Here is a 22,070-nt window from a genome sequence, read left to right as displayed (position 1 = left end):
TGGAAATTATGCTGCTGATAACATATTCTTTATTTGCTGACAGTATTACTACAGCATCAAAGACATCAGCATTGGCGGACGCTGTGTTTGTCACGGGCACGCACAGATGTGTGGTGGAGGCCGTAACCCTGACAACCCAAATAGGTTAGTAATACATACTTCACCTTCAGCTCTAAAAGATACTTGCATTTATTCAGTGAGCTTTTTGTAGAATTGGGGCTCTTGTGTACAACTATTACAGTAAAGTGGATTTAATTCTGAAAGAAAAGAGGCAAAGATTACAAATGCTGCCTCTAGTGTATGAGGTATAGCATAGATAAGATCAAGAGTGATCACTTGTTTCTGAAAAGCACAATTATGTTGTTTGTGCAGTGACTTCACCATTATAAAAAGCAGTAGATTGTTTTAGTTCCCCTGATTACTGGCTGTGATAAGATTTGGGATAAAGCGCTGCTTGAACCATTGTAAGCATTAGTACTCTGAAACAAAAAAGTCCAAGAAAAAACGAGAGGATAGGATTCGTGGATGCTTCACTAAGTTGGTTGTCTCATCGCTCTCATCGCTGTAATTTCCAGGTGCTGTAAGCGACTGTTTTCACCTACACAAAGCTTGAACATCAAACGGAAGACAGGAAGAATTACCGCTGAATAGCAGCTGCGCAGATACCAAAACAAGGCTTAAAGCGAAGCAAATTTGAATGTCTATTTCTCTGACTGTCTGAAATAAGATTTCAGAATGAATGTTAGTGCTCCGCTGTGCGTCCTTGAGTTTGTAGATACCCGACTGTGTGTGCCAGTAAATATCAATGTACAGTTGGGACTTTTTCTCTGAAAACCCATCTTGGCACTACTACTGAATACAGGCATCTCGTCTCCTTTCTTTAGTCGCCAGTGCGAGTGCCAGCACAACACCTGTGGCGAGTCATGTGACCGCTGCTGCCCAGGATTTAACCAGAAGCCATGGCGCGCTGCAACTGTTGACAACCCGAATGAGTGTCAGCGTAAGTATACATGTACAGTACTTCATTTAGTGTGTAACCAAAACCACACTCTGCTACTCCCCATGCTGTTGGCTCCTTGAATTACTACCCCCAGAGAGGACTGAAGTGTCCTCTTGCCTCTGATATTTAAGCCCTATTGTGGATGCCCTGATATGGTATTGTGGTGAGCCTCAGTGAAGAGCTGGGAGGACATTCCTGATATGGTATGTGTGATGAACAGCACGGTGCACAACTTGCTTCAGGATAACTGGGTTTTGTCTGTTTAGGTAGCTGGTCGATGAGCTTAGTCAACCCTGCGCCGACCTAGATAGTGAGAGCTTATCAGCGAGCCATTCAGTCCATCAGCAGAGCCTTTGCCAACTGGAATCTAATTGCTTTGCACTGTTGACAAGTTTGGCCTTCATGAAACATAACCTTGCATCAGCCACAGAAGTAAAGCAAGGAAGGAAACTTGTAATCCACTCAGTGCACTCATGCAGTACAAATGCACCCAACCCATTCATAATCATTAATAAGACAGGGTGGATTACAGGAAGAGGATATGCCATCTTGTTTAGTTTGGATTTTATAGTTTCTCTTGATGCTTAACAACCTTGACTTAATATTCCTTTTAAGAGAATGAGTAGCTTAAGGTACTTACAGGGGGAAAGGGGGAGTCAGAGGTAATTTACTGACAGTATAGAATAATACTTGTCTGTGTGTGTGTGTTTGTGTGTGTGTGTGTGTGTGTGTGTGTGTATTTGTCTTGGGGGGTTTCCTCCTCAGCCTGCCAGTGTTTCTCCCATGCCTTCGACTGTTATTACGACCCAGAGGTGGAAAAAAGGGGAACAAGTTTAGACACCTTCGGCAGGTTTGATGGAGGAGGAGTGTGCATCAACTGCCAGGTATGTACTGGGTATCAAGTCTAAACTGATTCTTATGTTTGCATGTGTGTGGTTGAAAACAGGATAGAAAGTGAAGCAATATTCCATACTGTGCGTCTCTATATCATTCAAGTCTTTTGCAGAGGATTGGATATTGCATACTTCAGTTTGAAACTTGTGCAACTTGCTGTGTGAGGCCAAAGCAAACGTTCTTTTTGAAACTTTCTAGGAACTTTGTGACCTTCTTTTTGCCAAGATAAATTTGAATTGAGTGTTATGTTAAGATGGAGTGTTATGGATATCAGGTATTGCGTAATGTCCACATAGATTGATGCAAAGCTAGAAACTTAAACTCGTATTTTTTTGTTCAAGACTAAAGTTAATTTTGTTCTGTATCATTCTTTAGCACAACACTGCTGGAGTGAACTGTGAGAGATGCATTGAAGGCTTCTACAGGCCTTACGGTGTCCCTACTGAGTCTCCCACCGGATGCATACGTAAGCCACATTTTTGTCTGTGTCACATCAAAATGCTGTTTTCATACTGATGTTGTAAAACCTTACTATGCACTGATGAAAAAGACTGTGGAAATATAAGCCTATACTGTTTATGCATGCGTGTGTGTATTTTTGTGGAATCCGTTTTTGCAGCTTCTCTGACATTTTTCAAGATACGACAACAGATAGTTTGGGAATCAACTATTGTCCCACCATGTTGTTATGTGACCTACAACATGTGTGATCAATGAGTGAAGCCAAAGTGTATTTTTATTCAAAGCAAGGCTTTAGCACCTCGCTTTTGACTGACACAGATGGCACCACTGTCAAGCACCACTGGCACCGCCGCTTGTTTTATTGCTAAACTGGGCTCTGCCATTGTTTACACTACTTTAATGGTCCATCACTATTCCTCTTGGTATAAATAGCTGACAGTTGTGTTTGCACATGACAAAGTAGTGGAATTAAAGCAGTTGACCCAAGAGCTTTTAATTTAATCATAAAATACACAAACTCAATTAAGTAGCTTAGTAGCCGAAAGTGTTCAGAGTCAGTAAACGTTCATCATTATTAACTTTTAAGAGCTCTCGTTTTGGGATTTGGGATGGTTGAAAGCTTTCTGTACGTGTTACTTTACTTTGTGAAAATTTTGGGTATTTAACCTCAATTTGTGCTCTGAGTGGGCATCATCATCAGCACTGTTGCCTCACATTAAGAATTTGCTGATTTCGAATCGACCATGTGGTCGGGGTCTTTCTGTGTGGAGTTTGCAGGATCTGTGTGGGTACTCTGACCTCCTCACACAGGTTGATGATTCTCATTTGCCCATACGTGTGAATACGAGTGTGAAAGGATAACTGTCTCTGTGTCAGCCCTGCGACAAACTGGTGACCCATCCAACGTGTACCCCGCCTCCCACCCAATAGCAGCGGGGATATGCTCCAGTCCCCCCACCCCACCCCGTGACCCTGAAGTAGATAACAGGAAGAAAATAGATGGATTTTACTCTGATGATGCATGTATTTGTCTATATGTGTATTTTACATCTACATTTTGCACATGTTAACATGGGCACTTTCTTTTTTCTTTTCATAAAATCACATGGCATCTACCAGCTTGCGGCTGTGACGAAAGAACTACAGCTGGATGTGAAATGGGGTCTGGATGGTGTATCTGCAAGCCACAGTTTGCTGGAGAAAACTGCGATCGCTGTGCTGATGGACACTATTACTACCCAGACTGCTTTCGTAAGTTTAGTTTTGCTCTCACATGCTAAGTTAACATTTTGCACAAATGTGCTAAATGCATGATTTTGGTGTTGCATGTTCAAAAATCATAAGACACAAATCTGTCTGCAGTTGCTGCAAACAACAAAAAGGTACAGTTAGTCTTTCCTGTACCTCATTTGAATCTTGACTTGAAGGGAAGACTTTGCTTTGTCATAGAAGGGTGCAACTATTCATGGTCAGTTAACCTGAACCCGATCTTTAACAGCTGGAATCATGATTCAACATTGTTTTACTCTCAGATTTCTCCCTGAACAAACACATTTGTCCAAAGCCTTTTGACAGAAGTACATCTTGCAGGAGTACACTTGTAAAGTTATTTCATGCTTCGCGTAAGCCTTACAGGTAGTGGACACATAAAAAAACTTCCCCATCTAATCTCATTGATCTGATCTGCCAGCAGATTCAGGAGTCTGCTATGACTGGAGATAAGCTGCTCGATGTTTCATTTTACATTTCTTTCTTTAAGGCGCTAAAGCCATTCTTACAGTAATATTGATCTTTTTCTCTGTCTTTGATTAATAAACCTGCTTAAAACTGGCTTCTGTTGAATTTCCTACAGCACTCGATTTCTCTATTCACACATCTATTTTCAATCAATTTAAAGTTATTCATATTTAATTGAAAATTAACCAGTGTGACAACAGAGAAATCCAAAGACTCACATCATTTTTGTCTTATCATCTAATGTTGATCGTCGATATCATCGACAGTCCTTACACAAACACAGCAACACAGGTTTGTAGTCTCAAGATGTGTTTTGCTAACACAGAATTTTTAAACATTTGGTCCTTATCATCAGCATGTTAGCACTGCCAAACTAGACTAAACATGTTGACTCGGTCATGAGAGAATTATTTGGGTTTGAAGAGGTACTTGCTTGGTGTTTTCTGTCACGGCACGAAATGTTTGCAGCTTGTTGGATTTTGAACTGAAGATGTGTAACTTGTACACATAAAATCTGACAACTGTGTAACTGCAGCACCAGCTGAAACATTAACTGCACATCGTCTGCAAACACTTGAGGTTCGTGTCTGAGTAAGTAAGTAAGTCTGAGTAAACAATACCTAAAATAGTTGAGCGGTTTTACAGGACAAAGGAGCCTATGTCATTCTTTTGTCTGTCCAAAGGTAACAAAGTCTGCCTACCAGTTCCTTTAAAGCTCAGTATTAAATAGGTTACAGTGTGCTTTTTTAAATGCATACACATCGTGTACTTGTAAGAATGGATGTGACAGTGGTGATGTGCTGAACTGTTCAGGCCTTATTACTCCTCCCAAGCCAAGTCGGTGCTTAACCCTTTATAAAATGATGAAAAGTTGTTTTTAGACTTTGTGCAAATCCAGGCTTGTTGTTTCCTCCCTGCGTACAGTTTACATTAAGCTGAGCTGCCTAACCACTGACTTTACTATTCAAATGCAAACATTGCTTAAATCCTCTTGTCTATCTCTTGGCAAGAAAGTGAATAACTTCAAAACGCTGGCGTGGGGGGATGTTTGTTTTTATGTGAGCAGTTTTTGTTATGTGGATTTCAATTACTGCACCAAGAGAAATCCCCCCCACAGCAATAAATAAAGTTGACAATGAGGTTTTACTTCATTACATTTTCCAGTCACTGGAGGTCTTAATTTTGTGCCTCTCTTTTGCAATCAGGATATCCAGTGTACCCAGCGACCACCAAATCTCCTGCAGGTCCCATTTTGGGTAAGATCAGTAAACAGACTTTTGCAATATGTCATATCAGACTTAGGCATTTTTAAACATCCACTTAAAATGCTGTTATTACATCCTCCTTATTTTCTCCTTCTATAGGTCCCACTGTTTGCCCTCCAGGCTATTTTGGCGCGCCCAGCTGTCAGCGTGAGTGTGGTTAGACCTGATGTGAAGTGTCTTCATGGCAGTGCTTTTATACTCATTGCAACTTGATTGAAAACGTTACTGAAACTTGGCCTTTTACAAAGGTCTTTTATAGGGTACCCTTTTTAAAAAATTCCAGACTTACTTTACTTAGAGGCTTTCAAAAGAGCTTTAGCGGTCTGTATGTGGTGCCACTGAGTCAGACTCTGTTTTGTCTTGATTTAAACTTTAAGAACACGTGTTAGAGGTCAGTCAAGTTGAAGGCTAAAATTGTAGCCCATATATAACCTGGCATTTATTGTGTTTAGCTGGTCAAAATACTGGTATAATACATCCAGATAGCATGCAGTTGTTCAGAATAACAGTTCAGTGGTCTTACATTTTCTCATCTATCAATGGGACTTTATGTTCAAATAGTCTCATGATAGCAGTGGCCATTTGGGGCTATTTAGTGGAAACTAATATTATTTATAAGTTTCCTTCAAGCTGGGAAATCCATTATCAGTAATATGGCATTGCTATTAAAGTGAAAACCATCAGTTCTTGATTCTTTTCCTCCCACTCAATTCAGCTGTCAGAGAACGTATGCTAACAGTGACTTACCTCTAACGTGTAGGCTCAAGAGCCTGTCTTTCAATCAACAGCCTTTGAAAAGCTGGCTTCATGCTTGGGAGCTGCTTAGAGGCAAAGAAAACTATAGTAGTCTCTTGGGTGGCTGTGCCAAGCCTATTCGGGAACCACTACCGGGCAAGGCCTGGCAGGGGGTGGGGTGGGCACCAGCATAGCTGTGCCACTGTGTGCCACACTATGAGAATAGTTCGACTGAAGGAAGTATTTGTCAGTCTTTTTTTTTTTGGAGTTCCACTAAAGAAAGAGCTCAGCCTCAATTATAAGCAAACGTTAATGTTCCACTAGGAATACACATTTGAATTTCTGTTAAGATTTAATTTGTTTGCTGTTATTGTTAAAATAAATGCTTCCACTGTGTTTTGTGTGCAGCGTGTATTTGTGACTACAGAGGGACTCTGGGTGGGATATGCGATGCTTTAGGCCGCTGCCTGTGCCAGCAGAGCGTGGAGGGCGAGCGCTGCGACCGCTGTCGACCTGGTTACCACTCCTTCCCAAACTGCCGGGGTGAGAGAGACGTGCATGCCAACATAGAATTTGAGCCTTGTAAAGAAACACAAAGTCATCAGTGTTACTGGTTAATGATTAGGAAACAGGAGTTTTATTTTAAAAGAAGTGGCCACAAGTGGTTATTATGTGGAACAGGAACAAAGGCAGCAAATCAGCGCTGTAAATGTTAATAGATGTGACTGGAGTGACTTAATTACACAGCAGGGATTAGTTTGTCCAGCAATCTTTTGCTTTGTTAATACAGAGAGAAACTTCACTCTCTCCATGAAACAGCTTACAGTATTATCAGATGGAAGTACACTTACATATTTGGCCTTTTTTAAGTCTTAGCTCAAGGTTTTTGACACTTGACCCTTAAAGCTTTAAATGGACCCTCCAGACAATCTGATTTCAGTAACAATTATCAAAGTACATTTGGAAAAATGCATGTGTATTATGGTGTTTTAGTTGATGTTTACAGATTTTTTGCATGTAAAGATTACTTATTCGGACAGATTTTTTTATAATGAGGTCTTTTCTGGGTAAATGTTTATACAGAGCTATAAAAATAGAATAAATTTTTGCTTTATTTCTTCAGCATGTCTCTGTGATGGGGCCGGCGTGGCCGACAGCGTGTGCGGTCCAAATGGTCAGTGTATTTGTCTCTCCAATTATGGGGGACGGGAGTGTGATGAATGTGCGCCAGGCTACTATGGATATCCTGACTGTGCTGGTAAGTAGGATTTGTCCCTCTATGTCTATCAGTATAACTAGTAGATAAACCACTTGTGTACTTTCGACCTCTGCTGATGAGAAAGCTGCTGGGAAAAAAAATGTAGCTTCTGGTTTGGTTGGATTTATGGTGGCCTCTTCTCATGACTTTGAAGGAGAAATCCTCCCACGGCATCCACAAAAATCCTACTCTGCCCCCTCAATTGATTTTTTTAATGCAATTTGCATGACACGATGTTTCGCAGAGAGATGAAATATGTGATATTTATAGACCTCTTCCTTGTATGGACTCATATTCCCAAGAATAGACAACTGGGAATCACTTAAGACAATCTGATTCTTAAAGTAAACAAGCTCATCCCAAGAGTTTCAATTCCTGTTCTTTTCTTATGAGATTCACTTATCCCTAAGGACAATGGCTGGGGCTCTGGAGGTAGAGCATCATCTACTCATCTGAATTGTTGATGGTTTGATCCCTGTCTCACCCAGTCTGAACCACATGTTACTCTTTGATGCATTTGTCTGCATGTGAATGTGAATAGTAGACAGAAAGCACATACATGTGGAAAACAGTGCTTGTGTGGAGGGGTGAATGAGACATGTTGCAGAAAAAGGGCTGTATAAGAACCAGACAACTTACCATAATAATGCTTAGAGTTCTTATGTCTGCTTGTGTAACTGTCCCCAGCCTGCCGGTGTTCACAGGAAGGCTCATATGACGCAACTTGCGACCCGTTATCGGGTCAGTGCCTCTGCCTTCCAGGTGTGGTGGGTCAACTGTGTGATCGTTGCGCCTCTGGTGTGAGATTCCCTCAGTGCTCGGGTAAACACTTGAAATCATCAAACTCATAAAAGTAGTAATTTTTATGGACAGCGGGTAGATGTGTTATTTAGGTCATTATTGTTTGCTGTTGCTGTGGTTATTGTTGAAGCTCAGTAATATTACCTTTTCCTTTTTCATTTTGTCCTTCCAGCCTCCATCAGTGTGTGTAACACAGCAGGAACTGAAGCGTCTGATCCTCGAACGGTGAGCCGCTCTCTGTAAAGTTGCATTTTTCTGTGCATCGTGGCCCTATCTGGAACAAGCTTTTATTTTCCTTGCTGATAGAAGTGGTCACAGTATAAATCCAGTGATGGGTGTGGGTTTGCATTGACTAACAGCCCTACAACTGATAACACAACTCCACGTCATCCTGCGCGGTTTCACAAGGAAGTGTTTTTCTGGTGAAAACCAAAGGAAATTAAAAAAGGAAAAGAGGCTTCCTTCCATTATAAAGTGAAAAACAACACGTAGTATTTATTTAGGCATCTATTGAAGCATTTCTGAGAGTCACCTTTCAGTTTGGAGCATAATGCATACTTAGAAGAAAGAAAGAAATGCTGCCAAGTTTCAGTGTAAAGAAACATCTTTATAGAAAATGCAGGCACTTGCAGTTGATTTTATCGCTCTGATTTTAAACAAATATAAGGCTTTCAACAGTAGCTACCAGTCTCAACAATTCTCAGACTCCTTATCTGTTGTTTCAGGGCTCTTGCCGCTGCCTAGCAAATGTAGAGGGAACCCTGTGTGACAGGTGTAAACCTCTATACTGGAATCTAGCTGTAGACAATCCCCGTGGCTGTATCGGTAAGTAAAAAGGAATTTGAATAATAAAGGAAAAAGGGGGAAACATGACAGAAAAATGCTTATTTGGCATCCATAGAGGCAAAAATGTCTTAATTCTGACCATATATTTCTCAAGGCTTTTAAATTGCCAGGAACAATCTGACAAGGTACTGATATGAGCTTTGTCCCATCTTAAACGTCAACGTACCTCTATCAACAAGGCTGGTTCTGCCTTTGAAGAATGACACATTATACAGGCAAATCCCTGCTGCCTGCTTCCACTGTGAGATTTCCTCCTGAGATTGCATAAAAAAGTATCCAGTGACACATTAAAAATAGAACGTTTGAACATCTACTTTTATAACCTCTACAAAAGCTGCTCCTGCTTTATTCAATTGAAATTTTTTAATATAGTGGAAACTAAGGAGAACAGCTCCTGGCTTTGTTCACATATGTCTGTTGTTACTGCTCTGCTCTCTTGCAAAACTGTTATCGCTACCACGTTCCCTCAATGCTCAAGAAGGAGTGGGGTGGGGTGTTTTTAATATCCCAAGAATGCATCTGGTTGACTGTGGCTGGACATTGAGGGAAAAGTTTTCTTTTTTTTCCCCGCCACTCGGCTGAACGCAAGCTGCGGCCTGAAAAGCTCCTTTGGACCTTTGATGTGCAAATCTCTGAAGGCTGGAGGGTTTTACAATGTTGTGTTTCACCCGTGAATTTTGCAAAAACCTGCAATCAGTGTCTATTCACTGTAGAGCCCCCCACCCCCCTCTCCCATTTACATTTTCATAACCTCACCCATTTTTGTCTCTCATACTAGATTGTCATTGTGACCTGAAAGGGACTCTGAGTGGTGTTGGAGAGTGTGAACAGGTGAGTGTTTTCATGTGGTCGTGTTAATGTCAGCAGTTTGAATAACCGCACATTTGCAGCATTAATCACCTCTTGATGGTCTGCTTGCACAGAAAAGTGGACAGTGTCACTGTAAGCCTAATACATGCGGGCATGCGTGTGACTCCTGCAAAGATGGATACTTCCTGCTGCAGAAAAAGAATTATTACGGGTGTCAAGGTGAGAATGTGTTTCTTTGCTGAACTTCCAACCTTGTTTCTTGCTTACATGTGCTGTATTATTAAAGGATACACTTTAAGAAAGAAAATGGCAACCAAGCATACTTCCTTTTTCGCTGTTTTTACCAATGACTTTAAATATTTAGCGAGCCAACCTCAGTGCAACACTGACTATTGTTAGAAATTATTGTGTTGACTGAAAAACAGGTGCCTTAGTGATGTTTTAAGCTTTTATCTTAACCAGCCAAAAGACTGGTCGTCAACAGCATAATCGATAAGAATTGCTACTCCTGCCACAGTAGTGGGCAGCATTCAGCTAAACTTACAAACAGTGATGACCTAGTGGCTCTTCACTCAAATTTTTAAATTCATATTTGTTATTTCTTGGGGGCTTTTCCACTTTTACAGGAATCCCTTGTTGTCCTGCAGTATTGGTTAGATTTTCGTGAAATTAGACTAAGTTACGTTGATTTGACTGTCTTTTAATCTCCTTGACCTCTTAGTGGACTTTAATTCTCATTTCACTAGCTGGGCCCATGTCCTCATTTTAGGTTTGACAGCGTTTTAGTAGGTAAAAGTGAATGCTTTGACATGAATTGAGCTGCGGTTTGAGGAAGGCCTCAAAGGGGACTGGCGACGGCTCCCGGGCCTGGCAGATCCCCATGTAGTAAATAGAAGTGAAGAAGCTGAAGAATGGAGAACAAGGAGGGAGGGAGGGTGGGGCACGTAAACGAGAATGATCAGCTTGCAGAACTGGGGGAACCTATATAGATGACAGAAGGAGCGTGTTTGGCGTTGTCCTACTCCTGAAATTCCGATACATAATCTCCAATCATTTCTGCTGTACAGCCAAGCAAAGACAGCAGAGCTTAAAACTTTCTTTATGTGCGTCATATATTACAATAACCTGTGAAATGTGATGGATCATGTTTTTTTAGCATAGAAATGAATGACAACATTCAGGGAAATCTGTTAAGAAGCAGATAGACCAAGGCAGGAAGGAACTATGTCTAAAGCTCAAGCTGTATGTTCTATATTTATATTTTGTATATAAAATAAATTTTGTGTATGTAGCCAAACAGGTTTTGGGCTATTTGGTTTGGTATTACAGCCATATCCCTCTTCTTTTTTTTTTCTTGTGTGTTTGTGGCAGTAGAAATATTTGCATAATGCACTAATTCTACTTGCTTACTTGCTTGACAAAACTTTTAATAAAACCTCTGTTGAAGATAAACAAGGTTGTTAAGTTTCTCTGTAAAGCCTGAAACTTTGCATTGGATACATTTAAACATTAAATGTTATTGTCCCTTAGTAATAAGAACAACCACTTTATTAGTACATAAGTACTAATACATAGTACAGTACAGATCTCCTCTGAAGTTTAGGGACACCAAGACATTTCAATCATCAAAGCTTTTTTTTTTTTCTTACATTGTTGAAAACAATACTGAATGCAGAATAATGATCTTTGATGAAAGTTTCTAAAGGTTAAAATGCACAAATCATCCTTTCTTATGGCTTAACGTGTTAAATATATATTATAATAAAAATAAACGGCAAAGTGCACAGAATATTTTTTATAGGTGAGGTCTGAAAGGTCATGCTTAGTGCAGCTTATTAGGAGTGCAGTGACCTAACCCTGGTGCCGTCCTTGTGGTTTCTGCTCAGGCGTCCCTTATTTTCATCTTGGGAGGCCCCAAGGTCTGTCAGGGATCTTCTATCTAAGGAAGATAACAGAGGACCTTCTTTTTCTTATGTAAACCAAAGAATATTACAAAAGTATAAATTCTCCCTGTTGAAGAACAGCCTTCAGAAATGTGTGATAGTGCATCCAGTGAGGGCTTGTGGTCGTCTTTGTCCTTCTTGATGCCAGGATGTAGTAAACATTATTGCTTTGACACCTACGTCTCCTAAAGAAGTATTTCTGTGAAAAGATAGTCTCACGAGGATTTCAAGAACATGCGCAAAATAAAAAAAATGTTTTTCAAAAGACAACCAAATGCTGACATATTTAAATAGGGTACTTTCTGTAACGCCGGTGATAAATCTTGGCATCTGGTTGAGTGTAAATATTTTCATATTCAGAAGGACAGTTGCATAATATGTGCCCCAAAACAACTCCAACGTATGGTCAGAGAAGAAGCACTGATTTTCAGTGTAATATCACATAAAGGAACATGTTTGATGTAGAAAATGATTGTTTTTTTTCTATTCCCTCAAAAGGTTGCCAATGCGATATAGGTGGTGCCATTGGCATGTCATGCAATGACATATCGGGACAGTGCCAGTGTCGGAGGAATATCATTGGCCATAAATGCACCGAGTAAGACATGGCAGATTTTAATGTCATTAAATTGGGATGAAAATGGTTCTTTTTTAACATATTTGCAGAATTTAATCAAACGATTTAACTTTTTTTTTTTTTTTTTTTTTACCAGGCCAGCACCTGGCTACTACTTTCCCACTCTGCACCAGCTGAAGTTTGAGGTGGAGGATGGTACCTCACCAAATTCCAGACCAGTACGCTTTGGTTATAGCTCCCAGGAGTTCCCAGACTTCAGCTGGAGAGGTTACGCTGTGATGTCCCCCGCACAGGTTCGTCCATTCAAACTTGTGCATTAATGTATCAGATGCTTTAATGTCATTGTTGTATAAATTACATGAGACTAGTAGTGTCTGCCACTTTTGTATTATCACAGTTTTCCTTTTCCAGTCTTCTCTGTTACCACTGTGATTCTTTTGCTTTTGCCACTGCACAAATAATCTTCACCTGAGGGCACAGCCTTTTGTAATTTCAGTGCTGATACACAATTGAGGACATCAGCTCTCTTAGCACTAACACTCTCTCTCTTCAGCCAGAGGTGATCTTAATGCTCACTGTTGGCTTTTCTGGACCTTTCCATATTCTAATGCACTACGCCACCCCCCGACATAAGGGGAGAGCACAAGTGCGAGCTTGGATCTTGGTGGTGGATGAAACTGGCTATCAGTCTTGCTGTGACTGTAAGTGAAGGGTCTGCTTTGCTCCTCCTGTTATGCTTTCTTCACCTTGCTTGCTGCCTGTTGATTAACACTCTCTCTTTGCCTGACTTCTCATCCACCTAACTTCATTTTTAACTTTTGCTTTTCTTTAATGTTGTTCCCTCGTCATCTACTCAAACCCCTACCCTCGCAGTCAGCTGTGTGTGTTGTTGTCCTCCCCGCAGACTGAAGTCAGAGTAACAGTGCATGTTGAGCCGAAAGATGGGAGGCAGCATTTGTTCCGTGTTGTTCTGCGGTTCAGTAACCCCAGCAGCACCCGTGTGATTGCTAGCATCAAGGCGACCAATAGCAGAGGCACTCCAGGTAAGGCTGCCTCTGAAACTGAATCATCTCCCATATTTCACCATTAAAATGTCAACTCTAACCCGTCATGCATTCTAAATCCGGGCGTGCTGTCTTGATTTGGAAAATGTCTGTTTGCCAGTGTCTGACATTAAAGCCATCTGTGCTCGGTGCTCTGCAGGGTCAGAACAGAGTAAAGAAGTAATATTTCCCGTTAGTCCGTCCCCATCCTTCCTCACCGTGCCTGGAGACGGCTTTGCTGAGCCCTTTGAATTGACTCCTGGGACATGGATCATGCACATAAGAGCAGAAGGAGTTCTCCTGGTAAGTTTATAAAGAAATCACTGATGTATAGATGTCATTTTAAAAGTGGAAAATTACTGGTCATGTGGTGTTTTGCAAGTTTAAAAAAACAATATATATATGTATTGTCACTCTGTGTCATTGCCTTTATCAGGACTACTTAGTGTTACTACCCCAGGATTACTATGAAGCGCCTCTCCTGCAGGAAAAGATCACTCAGCCATGCACATATTTACCCACCGCAAACAAGCATGAAAAGTAAATTTCATTCTCCACTATTTTTCTCATCTTTCTTGTTGTTGGTAGATTGTTAACTTTTTTCTTTTTGCGTGTGTGCGTGTGTCTCAGCTGTCTGTTGTATAAGCACATAGCCCTGGATGGCTTCAGCTCCGCACTGGGCTCACAGGGAAAATTCACAACCCGGCGTGGGCGCAAGAGGAGGCAGGCTCGTGTGCGGCGCCTCACCCCTGATCACCCTGAAATGGCTGCTCTCAATGGGAGACAGGTTCAGTATTTTAAAGATGAATGTTAGTGTAAAAATTGCGTGTGCGGTGTAAAAACGGTTAAGCTATTAAAAGAAAAAAACAGGTTCCCTTTATCTGCACTAAAGTCCGGAATAAAACCGCGAGACTGCAGTTCAGTTTATAGACTGGATCTTACTTCCCAATGATAATCAATCTGTGAACATTGCATTTATATTTTGATGTTTGATTTACTTCTTTTTGCGGTTTATGTTTTTCAGTTTTATTATCCTAAAAAGCCTGAATCGCTCCCTTAAATAAATGTTCTGTCTCCTCTAGTCTCAGCTGCAGCTCAGCCTGCCTGTACCTGATTCTGGGCCATACATGCTTATTCTGGAGTATGCCAGCGAGGTGGACACTGTCCAAAATGTCAACATACTCATCAGTGGACAATCAGTTGACCCGGTTATGGGCAGGGCTAATATTTACAGCTGTGCCTTCAGGTGAATGCCACACTTGATGCTTTCATAACATTACTTGTAGTAATATTGATTTGATTTAGGTCTTTATTAACTGAATACTTATCAATATCCTAGAGATAGAAGCTTAAATAATATGTGCACGTTTCATGTACGTGTTGTTGTGTTTCCTAACCCGTGCAGCAATCTGTGTCGAAGTGTGGCGGTGGACAACAGAAACCAAGTAGCAGTGTTTCAGCTAAGTCACAGGACTGAAGTCCTCTTGCAGACCTCCACAGCATCATTCCTTCTGGTAAGTGAAAAGTTTGGCCAAAAGATGCGTCACAGCTTCATATCGAGGCAGCAACATGGAGCTTTAAAGACATCTTTTTCTCTGTGTAGTATAAAGTGTACGCGGTTCCTGCAGACGAGTTCTCCATTGAGTATGTAGACCCTAAAGTCCTGTGCGTCTCCACTCACGGTCGCTTCACCGAAGACACGTAAGTCTTGAACGGACACAGCTGTTTTCCAGGTGTGATTGTATGCATTCCCTGAGGTTGGCAAGCTCACTTACCTCAGGCTGAACTTACAGTCTAACTCAGTCTTCTCTCATACTAAATCGTCTCTGAATGTAATGAGCGGGTTGGATGTTACCGCTTTTCCAGCTGTCAATGTCGAGCTCTGTTATTTGCTGTGCACGTCACCTTGAGCAGAGAACAGGAAATCTACTCAGAAGGGAAAAATAAGCCAACAAACAAATACTTAGAATTGACTTGTTGCAGTTGTTGTACTTCAGCGTAAAAATGCCCACAAATTTAAAACAATGAACGCAATAATGTCTTCCGCACTGCTGAGCCTCTAAAATCATTCAGATACTTTATAAACGTTGGCCTCTGTATCACGATGAAATTATTTTTTTGTATATTCTTAACAAATAATATGAGAGTGAAAACATGTTGAAGCTGAATTCTTGTTTACTGTGTTTAGCTGGCACTGTGTCCCGAGGCAGTTTGACAAACCCACTTCAGCTTGGATCCTGTATGCAGCCCGCGATGGCCAGCTATTGTCCACACCAGCTGTGGCTCCCCAACAAAGAGAGATTGAGGATTGGAGGCGGAGACGACAGTCTGGGGTGATCCCTGTCCGTGAACCTGAGTGTGATGGGATACTACTTAAATTCCCACAGGTATCACTGTGCCCTTCCTCAGCTGGTTGAATTATTTAGCAGCTTTGCCCCCAAAACATTCAGTTTGTGCTGTCCTGCTGGGTTTTTTTGCTTGTTTTTTTTATTTTTTTATTTACCCAGTCCAAAAGACACTCATTCAGGTTTTCTCATGTTTTTTTTTTTTTTCTTTTCACAGACGGAGATTACTTTCACCCCCAATGTGCCTCTTCCGGGCAGGTATGTGATAATAGTGCATTATCACCAGCCTGAACATATCTCCTTCCCTGTGGAAGTGCGAGTTGACGCGGGCCGTGAATGGAAGGGTGAGTGTTGGAGAGGAATGAAGTCCTTACTGCCTCCCCTTAGATGTTTTTTTTTTTTTACTTTGACAGTGACTGGGAAATCATTCCCACAGAGGTGTTGATTCCTATTTAAGAGCAGATAAAGTTCCAATGCTCATGAGAAAATGAGCAGAGGCCTTGGATCAGCTCCCCCACATGGCTTTAACAGGGCGATGAGTCACTGTGCGGCGCCCTCCTGTCTTCTCTCTTTACCCATTTAAAATGTCCTTTTCTTGCAGGTATGATAAATGCTTCGTTCTGCCCAGCAGTCTCAGGATGCAGGGAGGTAGTCATTGCTGATGGGCGCATTGCCCTTGACTTTGAGAGAAATCCTTGGCAGCTACCCGTCATCTCTGTGAGGGTGCCACCTAGAAAAACTCTGATTCTGGTCAGTGTTTTGTGTTACATATTAAACACCATCGGAACTGAATGAGCGAGAAATATAAAAATACTTGTTTACAGTCTGAAGGCATGCGAAGCCTGTGTTTTGCACTAGTGTTGTTCAGGTTGAGGACTTGGCATCCTGAGGTCCTCTCTCCTCAGTGTTATGCCATATCCCCAACAACAACAATGAAACGACTGTATTCTACCTGGCAGTGGCTTGTGGGTTTATAAAGGCTAAGCTTCCAGGCTGTATAAGGCAGGGGGCAGGTTGGGCTATGATTGTGTACTGTTCAGTGTGCTTTCATTTTCCTTCTCCATTAAGCTGAAGCAAATAATAAAAAAGCCGAAATAACTTTAAATCCTTTATCACTCTGTATTACTTAAACAAAGATGTAGGGTATATGAGATTGTTTTTGATATGGTTTCTATCTTTTATTTAGGATTATATCATGTTGGTACCTGATAGCGTTTACACCCCAGAGCTCCTCAGAGAGAAACCTCTGGATAAATCTGAAGATTTCATACAGCAGTGCCGAGAAGAAGGGTTCTATATTGAGTAGGTATCCAACAAATAATGACATAAGCATTCAACAATTTGACATGGTTTTTTTTTTTTTTTTGTGATGATATATAGCTGATGGTTTTAATATATTGATATTAATATATGTGATATTTCATTACCCATGCTGAGGTAACAGCCTTCAAAACACCAATGTTTTTGGAAATGGTGCCCTCTAGCTGTCATGTTTGAGTATAAAACCACATTTGTATTTAAAAGTAATCTTTGTGTGTGTCACTTTAGCCCAAGAACATCTTCCCAGTTCTGCAGAGACTCGTCCCGCTCTCTTGTAGCAGCATATAACGATGGTGCTCTGCCGTGCGACTGTGACACATCTGGCTCTACAGGAAGCGTCTGTGATGCAGTTGGAGGACAGTGTCCCTGCAGGCCGCATGTGATTGGGCGGCAGTGCACAAAGTGTGCCACTGGATACTTCGGATTTCCCTACTGCAGACGTGAGTCAACATTTACCTTTGATTTGTAGTTCTTTTCTTTTTAAGTCATCATTCACTCCTTGTTACTTACTCTCAAAATACAATTTGCATCTAATTTTGTCCTCATTACGGTCCTCTCTGCGCAGCGTGTGATTGTGGCCGCCGACTATGCGACGAAGTGACAGGACGCTGCATCTGCCCTCCTCAGACAGTCAGACCGGCCTGCGATGTGTGTCAGAATCAGACTTTCAGCTACCACCCTTTGCTGGGCTGTGAGAATTGTGAATGCTCCCCAAGCGGCATCGCTGCAAATGCAGGGGCTCAGTGTGACCGCAATACTGGTCAGTGCAGGTGAGCTGAAACCTACACGAAGAGCAAACTGTGCAGGTTACCATATTTGCATTTACCTTGTAAATGGCCAAATAAATCATATTTGAAAGCAACTTTTCCAGCTCTGTTGCTAACTAAGGATAAATGGAAGCTGAGGTTTGTTCTTATGATCTCATGCGATAGTCTTTAAATACTTCATATCATATCATTGACCCCTTAAAGCCTGAAATATGAAATAATTACCAAAAAATTCTAATTAAAAAACAAAATGGAGAGTTTGAGCCAAATGTGTTTAAAAAATAATGTTAATTTCCACATACGATTTTTATTTGCATAGTATTTGCTACATGTACCATTTTTTAAAATTGCTTAAAATGTATTGTGCAATTTATGGAAGTTTTTCAGGAAGAAACCCCCCAAAAAACCCAAAATACTGATGATGTAGAAGTCTCAAAAACTCAAATCAGATATGATACAATATGCGTTAAAGGGTTAACATTTGAGTTATTTTAGCTGCTGTTCTGTCCTAGAATCATTGTTAGGGTTCGGTAGGGATGCATCTATAAACATGTGTTCCTCTGAGCGATGTGAAACAACTTTAGCAAGTTTTTAATCCACTTAAGACAGAGGCACACACTGTGTCACTTCATGCCATATTTTCCCCTGTGTCTTTGGACGGTGCCTCCAAAACTCAAAACTTAACAACTAACAAGATCAGGATGAAAACATAACTTAGGCAGAGGTAATATCCAAACTGAAAACTCCAACAAAGTCGAATGGAAAATATCAAACAGGAAAGTGAGTCCATAGCAGAAAATGCTGGAAAAGCCAGGATCATGACAGTTCATCCATCCATCCATCCATCCATCCATCCATCCATCCATGCATCCATCCATCCATCCATCCATCCATCCATCCATCCATCCATCCATCCAATATATTTCAGGAGCACAGCACAATGCTGCTGTGGTTACACAGCACAGGTTTGAATCCACTTGCCAGCTGTGCTCTTTGGGTGTTCCACTTTGCTTCCACAGTCCAGAGACATTAGTTTCAGTTAGTTTAATTGCTGATTCAAAATTAGTTGCAGGTGTAAATGAGTGCTTGGGTGATGTGTCCAGGATGGGATAGCCTCCAGCTTCCCTGCAAACCCTGAATTGGATAAATGGAATAAAAGTGGATAGATATAATTAACTATTTCTTCTTAATTATGTGATTGTGTAGTTTCTCTATTAAACAGCTGTGCTTGTAATGCCTGTCCCTTGTGAGTAACAATCTGTCATGCACTGATTCTTGAGTGGTGACAAAAAAAGACTGGAATCTGACCTGCAGCTTCCAACAGCAGATATGAAGCATGACAGCAACATGATTAATGAGATGTTACGTCTACAGATGCAGCAGTACATTAGGGGAATGTTGGTATGGGCTGATATCATGAGTATGTGACAAAGAGCCTAATTTATTTTTTAATTTTCTTTTTAATTTCTTTACGCAAAATGATCAAAAACAGCACGAGCATCAGCTATAGGCTGTTTAAATTGTTATTTTAAACATTGGTGTCAGCCCTGACTTTCACAGTTCACAGTCCAGTCATGTTGTTTTACACATCTCCCTTTTCTGTCAAAAACAGTAACATGAAAAAGCTCTAGGCATTTCAGGTGTTTAGATTCTTATGCAGTGCGATAACATCAGAGAGCATGTTCATGTCCGTACAAACTCATTGTGCAACAGCATATCTAGTCCAAACATATAGCCAGCAAAACAACACCTATGTACAGCGATGAAAACAACAACGCAAGCTAACAGATAACACATCTCATTCTTGCCTTAAACTCTAAATCAAATCAGAATGTGAACTGTAAGTTTTTAATGATGTTTGAAGCAACTTGCTTGCCAACTACCTTGAATAACTCCATAAATGTTGCTGTGAGAACTGAAAACTATGCAAAGGTTATTTTAAAGGTATCCAGACCTTACTGATAGAGTATTACAATTACACAGTACTGTTTTCACTCTTATAGAAATGGGGAGTTTTACAGTTTTCTTTGCCATACAAGCTGTTCAGAGACCATTTCTGTTTCAAATGTACACTGAAGATCTTTAATTGTGATTATGTCTCTGCATTTTTACAGTTGTAAGCCGAGGATTGGAGGCCGGAAGTGTGATCGCTGTGCTCCAGGTTATTATCGCTTCCCTGACTGTCTGCCCTGTGACTGTAATCAAGGTGGAGTTACATCTAATGTGTGTGACCCAGACACAGGAAGGTGTCTCTGCAAGGTCGGTTCAATAAATGAAATGTCTTATTTAAGAACTCCCTGTTTCTTAGTGTTCTTTGTCTGACTTTCTCTTTGTCATTGCCGCCACGTTTGCAGAGAAATGTTGCTGGGGTCAGGTGTGATACTTGTCGGGAAAGGTCCTTCTATTTTGACCCCTCAAACCCTCTCGGCTGTACCAGCTGCTTCTGCTTTGGAGTCACTGACCAGTGTCAGAGCTCCAGCAAACGCAGGGGGAAGGTGTGTTGGCTTTTCTTGCTCCTGCATGTCTACGAATGCCTTTAAAAATTTTCTGCCTGCAGCGCCTTTTGGCTGAGAGACGTTATGTGGCAAACAATGGGTTTTTTAATAAAAGCTGGTGTTGATCACAAAAGCATCGCGTGGTGTGCATCTCAAATGCACACCACGCAATGCAGGTTTTACTGTAACCTGGGTGCCTTTATAATAGAGCTTTTCTTGTTAGTGTCTCTAAAGTTACTGGATGAACTCATTGACCCATCCACCCGTGTCTTGCGCAAAGTCCTTTTTGCAAGCTTGTCTTGGAAATGGAGTTATTGACTTTGCTAATCTGGTGTTCTGTTTAAGAAGTCGTCAGTGTGCTCCTATTTTACTAATACAGATAATACTCATTTTACTAACGTCAAAAATGATCTGGAAAACACAGTTATTTTTTTTCTTACGTTTCTCTGTTATTAGTTTGTTGATATGCAGGGCTGGCGTTTGGAAAGTCCCGACAGAGAGGAGGTTACATCTGTGTTGAACAAAGCCAGTAACACGGTGGTGGCAGATATCCAGGAACTTTCTCCCGCAGTTCAAACATTACACTGGGTGGCACCACCGTCCTATCTGGGAAACAGGGTGAGTCAGTGGAGACGTCATGGCGAGGAATGCTGTTTATTGGGAATATGTGCTGCTGTCTAAACAGAGAAACAGATACTGGAGGTTATTTCCACAAAAATGTTTTTTAGCTTTTTTATTCTTGAATGAAACTCAGTTTTATTCAAATCTTCTAATTTTATGATTCTTTTTCTTAACTCTTATCATGTCACCCTGTGTCTTTATTTCTTTTAATTATCTTTATTGTACAGCACCTTGGTCAACGGTTGTTGTTTTAAATGTGCTATATGAATAAATTTGACTTTGACCTTGACTTTGACTATTGAAAAGTAAACCTATAATTATCAAGATCCATACTAAGAATCCGGCAACCCAGTTGCGTTCATGTTTTAAACTTTTTTAACATGACTGAATATGACAATTCACTGATAACTGTTGTGCATATATACAGTTTTGGAGTAAAGGATCATTGTCGATATTTCAGGTGTGTTCACATTTTTGCATCTTCCAGTTTTTTTTTTAAATTTCCACACATGATTTAATTTTAATTATAGTATTATTATATTCTTTTTAGGTATTTCTATACTGTTGTATTGCTGCTTTTGCTAAAGGAACATTTTCTCCACCAATCATCATTGTCAGCTAAGACAGGAAGAAGTGCAGAAAGGCTGTCAGCATACATCAACAAAACTCTAAACAAAAATCTTAAACAATTTAAAAGGAAGAATTAAAAGGCCATATGATATCTGAAAAATCACAAGTTTAACCATTACCTCCCAACTGAAAAGGATCTATGTCGAATATATATTAAAATGTCCTTTACACTAACCGTCTATATGCAACTTTTTCTCCAAATTAACTAACAGAAGTCTCTATCCTTTTCTAGGTTTCATCTTACGGTGGTTTCCTGACTTACCAGTCCAAATCATTCGGGATTCCCAGTGAGGGGATGAATCCGATTGGGAAAAGACCTGATGTTGTCCTAACTGTACGTAATGCTAGGAGTTTTCTTTTCTTTTCTTTCTTTTTTTTTTGGTTACAGTGGCAGTGTATTTATCCATGTCATTATTTTTTCCTCAGGGTCATAACATGACTCTGATCCACACATCTCCAAAAGCTCCACTTCCAGACAGGCTCTATCAAGGCAGAGTACAGATGTTGGAGGTAAAGGACTA

General features: G+C 40.7%; 1 protein-coding gene across 4 annotated transcripts in view; it reads left to right on the top strand.

Annotated features, from left to right (window-relative positions):
- The window catches only part of LOC120727420 (laminin subunit alpha-3-like), a 61,951-nt gene that overhangs the window by 16,482 nt on the left and 23,399 nt on the right, over window positions 1-22,070 (top strand). For 3 of the 4 annotated variants that reach the window (XM_040021655.1, XM_040021659.1, XM_040021660.1), the window contains exons 6-39: window positions 44-144; window positions 885-1,000; window positions 1,766-1,884; window positions 2,270-2,360; window positions 3,476-3,607; window positions 5,299-5,349; window positions 5,458-5,505; window positions 6,502-6,636; window positions 7,217-7,351; window positions 8,039-8,173; window positions 8,325-8,377; window positions 8,878-8,977; window positions 9,777-9,829; window positions 9,922-10,027; window positions 12,250-12,349; window positions 12,465-12,621; window positions 13,233-13,371; window positions 13,532-13,674; window positions 13,808-13,911; window positions 14,002-14,158; window positions 14,454-14,617; window positions 14,777-14,885; window positions 14,975-15,072; window positions 15,560-15,758; window positions 15,934-16,060; window positions 16,318-16,466; window positions 16,903-17,018; window positions 17,265-17,476; window positions 17,602-17,806; window positions 19,918-20,062; window positions 20,158-20,298; window positions 20,755-20,916; window positions 21,782-21,883; window positions 21,976-22,059. In XM_040021655.1, the coding sequence (XP_039877589.1) occupies window positions 44-144; window positions 885-1,000; window positions 1,766-1,884; window positions 2,270-2,360; window positions 3,476-3,607; window positions 5,299-5,349; window positions 5,458-5,505; window positions 6,502-6,636; window positions 7,217-7,351; window positions 8,039-8,173; window positions 8,325-8,377; window positions 8,878-8,977; window positions 9,777-9,829; window positions 9,922-10,027; window positions 12,250-12,349; window positions 12,465-12,621; window positions 13,233-13,371; window positions 13,532-13,674; window positions 13,808-13,911; window positions 14,002-14,158; window positions 14,454-14,617; window positions 14,777-14,885; window positions 14,975-15,072; window positions 15,560-15,758; window positions 15,934-16,060; window positions 16,318-16,466; window positions 16,903-17,018; window positions 17,265-17,476; window positions 17,602-17,806; window positions 19,918-20,062; window positions 20,158-20,298; window positions 20,755-20,916; window positions 21,782-21,883; window positions 21,976-22,059 (4,188 nt within the window). The remainder of the gene's footprint in view (window positions 1-43; window positions 145-884; window positions 1,001-1,765; window positions 1,885-2,269; window positions 2,361-3,475; window positions 3,608-5,298; window positions 5,350-5,457; window positions 5,506-6,501; window positions 6,637-7,216; window positions 7,352-8,038; window positions 8,174-8,324; window positions 8,378-8,877; window positions 8,978-9,776; window positions 9,830-9,921; window positions 10,028-12,249; window positions 12,350-12,464; window positions 12,622-13,232; window positions 13,372-13,531; window positions 13,675-13,807; window positions 13,912-14,001; window positions 14,159-14,453; window positions 14,618-14,776; window positions 14,886-14,974; window positions 15,073-15,559; window positions 15,759-15,933; window positions 16,061-16,317; window positions 16,467-16,902; window positions 17,019-17,264; window positions 17,477-17,601; window positions 17,807-19,917; window positions 20,063-20,157; window positions 20,299-20,754; window positions 20,917-21,781; window positions 21,884-21,975; window positions 22,060-22,070) is intronic. The other variant, XM_040021657.1, reaches the window with a different exon arrangement.

Source organism: Simochromis diagramma, unplaced genomic scaffold, assembly GCF_900408965.1.
Source record: "Simochromis diagramma unplaced genomic scaffold, fSimDia1.1 OVJJ01000205.1, whole genome shotgun sequence".
Classification (NCBI taxonomy): domain Eukaryota; kingdom Metazoa; phylum Chordata; class Actinopteri; order Cichliformes; family Cichlidae; genus Simochromis; species Simochromis diagramma.
Note: the sequence above shows the minus strand (reverse complement) of the source record. Positions and strands in the feature narration are given on the sequence as shown.